We start from the raw sequence: 3,844 nt of genomic DNA on the forward strand, positions 1-3,844 counted from the left end.
CGATCTGGGCTCACTGCAACCTCCGCCTCCCGGGTTCAAGCGATTCTCCTGTCTCAGCCTCCCGAGTAGCTAGGACTACAGGCATGTGCCACCACGGCCGGCTAATTTTTTGTATTTTTAGTAGAGACGAGGTTTCACCATGTTAGCCAGGATGGTCTCAATCTCCTGACCTTGTGATCTGTCCACCTCGCCCTCCCAAAGTGCTGGGATTACAGGTATGAGCCACCGCGCCCTGACAAGAAACTGTTAAATTGCAGATGGACACTAGGTATGTGCTGTGTCCTGGGCAATCTCAGACTAAGAAGGTGGACACCAGATGGGAAGGTCTGGAAGAGGCCACACTGCAGGGAACCCAGTGAGCAAAGAGTTAAAACTGGTTTTCCAAGACCTCTGAGAATGGGGAAGTAAGTGATGGCATAAAGCCACAGGGCCTGCTCATTTGGGGATGGGGGGTGGAGAGCGGGGACTATCAGCATCTCCTGGGCAGCCTGTGTGCAGTTCCCTGGGATTACCAGCACTGCTGCAGGGCTTGGCCTCAGGCGACTGGCCTCTGTTAAGGAGAAGACTTTCCTGGAGTAAACTGACCTGGGGACTTTGGCTCAGCAGAGCTCTGCTCTGGCCTAAGAGATGCTAGCTCTGTTTTCCCAACTTAATGAAAGGACACTTGACAAGACAGAGCCCAAAGACAGCCCTCTCAAGACCCAGGAGGCTCCCACCTAAGAGAGCTCAGTCCTGCTGATCAAGACTGGGAGACTGGTCAGACCAATCCATACTAGTTGGATCCAGATTCCCAACTGAATTGAGAGAAGGTGTGTCACAAGCCACAGTCCCAAACACCACAGAGGCAGTGAGGAGGAAGTTGCCCTGGAGGGTCCTAATCAGTTTCCCTCCCAAGCAATAAGAGAAGTCTTCAGGTCCCAAGGCTTGGGGTGGGGCTGGGGCACAGATCCTCACTGCTTTCCTGTCCCAGGCTCGGGTACGTGGGAAAACCTGATCCCTGGCTCTGCACTCCCAAAGCCGCCCCCACCCCCACCCCACGGCAGCCTCTGTCTTCACCACCAGGCATCTGTCTCTCCAGTCTCTGCAGGAAGCCACCTTCTCCAGGGCTCTCCCCGACTCTAGCTTACTTTACTCGAGCGGTCCTCAGCTCCGATGCTGAGATTCAGTCTGTTGAACTTAAGAGGGTACCAACCCACCACCCTGGCCCTGACCCCAGCATCTTTTCAGACCAAACCTGGCAAAGCCAGCCCCTGCCTATCCCACTCCAAAGCTGTCCTCCACTCTCTGTTACAGAAACACCTGCCAGCTCACTGCCTGCTAGGATTCCGAAGTCCCTCCGAGTCCTAGGTCGGCCTGAGCGGCCTCAGCCAGCAGGATCTCTCCTACGAGAATGAAGGCTGGGAGGGCGTTTAGAAAGCAAAGTCCTCAAGTTTGGGATGAGCCCCTCACCCCCATTCCTTTAAAAAAGGGCTTCCCTTTCTGCCTCCTCACTTCCTTCAGCCAGCCTAGGAGGGTTCCACTCCATAATTGGCTTGTTTACTGCCACTTCGAGGGTTTCTGAATGGCAGAGGTGGGAGGAAAATTTTGCTGGAAGAAAAGGAGTGTGTGCCTTGAGCTTTGAGGCTGATGAGTAAACCCTCCAAATGTCTCTCTAACTACCTGCGAAATGGCCAAGAACCCAGGTGAGAAAAAAACACAAGGCAGTGCAAGGCAGCTGAAGGTTTCCGGCAGACCACTGGAGGGAAGCTGATGCTGGCGCCGGGGAAAGACGGGACAATTACCAAAACTTAATCTGCTTGCCTCTGCTGAATAGTCGAAAGCGCCACTTGGCATTGTTCTGAGCAGCAAGCCAATGAGAGACCTCCCAGTTCTGCTTCTGTGGGTTGGCACCTCCAGTAACATCACTCCCCTGCTCAAAAACCTGCAGCTCCACGCTGGGAGCAAACTTAGCATCCACCACCAGGCCCCAAACGACTCCAGCCATTGACAACTGAGCATCAGAGCCGAGCATCAGAACCACTATGCCCACGAAACAGGACCACCCGCTGGGCCACCAGCACACCTTTGCTTCGCCACTCGGGTTCTCTGCTTGCGGGGTTCCCTCTGCCTCAAGCAGCAAGCCTCTCCACCTTTTAAGGCTCTCCTCAAAAGCACCTTCCCCTGTGAATTCCCCAATTTCCCAGCCCCTTCTCGACTCCACCCCATACTCTAACTCTCCATCACCCTGGCCTCTTTTCAGGCATCTTACTCTGTCTTGCTTCAACAGCTCCCTGAGGCCTTGCTCCAGCCCTCCAAGGGAGCGAGTGTGTCTTATTCAGCTTTGATTCATCAGGAGCACACAGCATACTACCTGGCAGACGGCAGACACTTGAGAATGGGTCTCCTGCTCCAAAATCGTTCACCTCAGAGGCATAGGAAGTGATGGGCAAAGGGACACAGAGTCACACAAACAGAACACTAAAGCCAGCAGACACAAAACACGCCAGGGGACAAGAGGCGTCTCGAGGAAACTGAACCAGGGGAACTACATGCGGCCTTACCCTTCTTGAACTCCTCCAGCATGGCATCCAACTTGGTGTCATGGAAGACAAAGTGCACCGGGTGGTTGTAGAAGCGAGTGATAGTCTTGAGCGGGGTGCAGTCATCGGGGTCCACAAAGGCCAAGTCTTTGACGTAGAGAATATCTACGATATTGGACTGCTCATCTTCAAACACCGGGATGCGGGTGTAGCCGCTTTCCATAATCTCCGACATGGTGTTGAAGTCCAGGATGGCATCGCTGCGGATCATGAAGCAGTCCTGGAGCTGGGTCATGATATCCTCTACGGTTTTGGTGCGGAGTTCCAGGGCACCCTGGATCATATTGAGCTCCTCTTTCACGAGGTCATTATACGGCTCCGTCACCTTCAACATCTCCATCAGCTTCTCCCGGTTGTAAACAGTGCGAATCTCCTGGCCCAGAAAAAAGTCCAGGAGCTTGCTGATGGGAAAACTGAGGGGGAAGGTGAGCAGCATAAAGAATTTGGTGAGAATGATGGTGTTGGCACCCACAGCCAGCCCGTGTCGGGAGCACAGGGCCTGAGGTAGGATCTCCCCAAAGATGACAATGCCAATGGTGGAGGAGGCCACCGCCATGAGGCCGGACCCGATGAGGTTGTCTAGAAGGATGGTGAGGGAGGTGTTGACCAGCACGTTCCCCAGGAGCAACGAACAGAGAAGGTAGTTGCCCTTGCGCCGGATGGGCTCAATCTTGCGGGCATAGCGCCTCTCCTTCTCGGTGCCACAGTTCTGCACGATGCGCAGCTCCATGGGGTCCAGGGCCATAAGCCCGAGGTTGAGGCCAGAAAATATGCCCGACAGCACCAGCAGCACCGTAATGAGGAGGATGTGCAGCCAGAGAGGCAGGAACCTCCCAGGCTCCTCCACCATGAAGAGCAGTGAGTCCTTGTCCGTCCACTTCAGCCAGGGCCCGTCGGGCTGGGCCCGGGTGCACAGTGCATACAGCTTCATGTTCTCGCTCCTCCGGAGGAACTTGGTGAGCACCACCAGCACGCCGGACGTGTTCCCGCGGCTCACGTTGACCAGCTGCTGGACAACCAGGTCCTTGGTGAGCTCGAGACAGCTGGTGGACTTGTGGAGGGTCTCAGCATCGTCCACCTCGGTGAAGGAGATCAGGTTACCGGAGATGTTGCCCAGGCTGTAGCCGTACAGCCTCAGGTTCACGGTGCTGCCCTCGGACACGAAGATGATGCCATCCGGGTTCGTCCCACACGACTTGTTGCAGCTCGCCAGCCTCATGCCCACGATCGCGCCCTGCTGGGGGCTGCCCTGGCCCCGGGCCCCC

At 55.6% G+C, this 3,844-nt stretch overlaps 1 protein-coding gene across 1 annotated transcript in view; it reads right to left on the reverse strand.

Annotated features, from left to right (window-relative positions):
* CNNM4 (cyclin and CBS domain divalent metal cation transport mediator 4) overlaps nt 1-3,838 on the reverse strand; it is a 67,599-nt gene extending 63,761 nt beyond the window's left edge. Inside the window, exon 1 of the mRNA XM_011969633.1 lies at nt 2,541-3,838. Within this exon, the coding sequence (XP_011825023.1) occupies nt 2,541-3,798 (1,258 nt within the window). The 5' untranslated portion in view covers nt 3,799-3,838. The remainder of the gene's footprint in view (nt 1-2,540) is intronic.
* Between the last annotated feature and the right edge of the window lie 6 nt (nt 3,839-3,844).

Source organism: Mandrillus leucophaeus, unplaced genomic scaffold, assembly GCF_000951045.1.
Source record: "Mandrillus leucophaeus isolate KB7577 unplaced genomic scaffold, Mleu.le_1.0 Scaffold9, whole genome shotgun sequence".
Lineage (NCBI taxonomy): Eukaryota > Metazoa > Chordata > Mammalia > Primates > Cercopithecidae > Mandrillus > Mandrillus leucophaeus.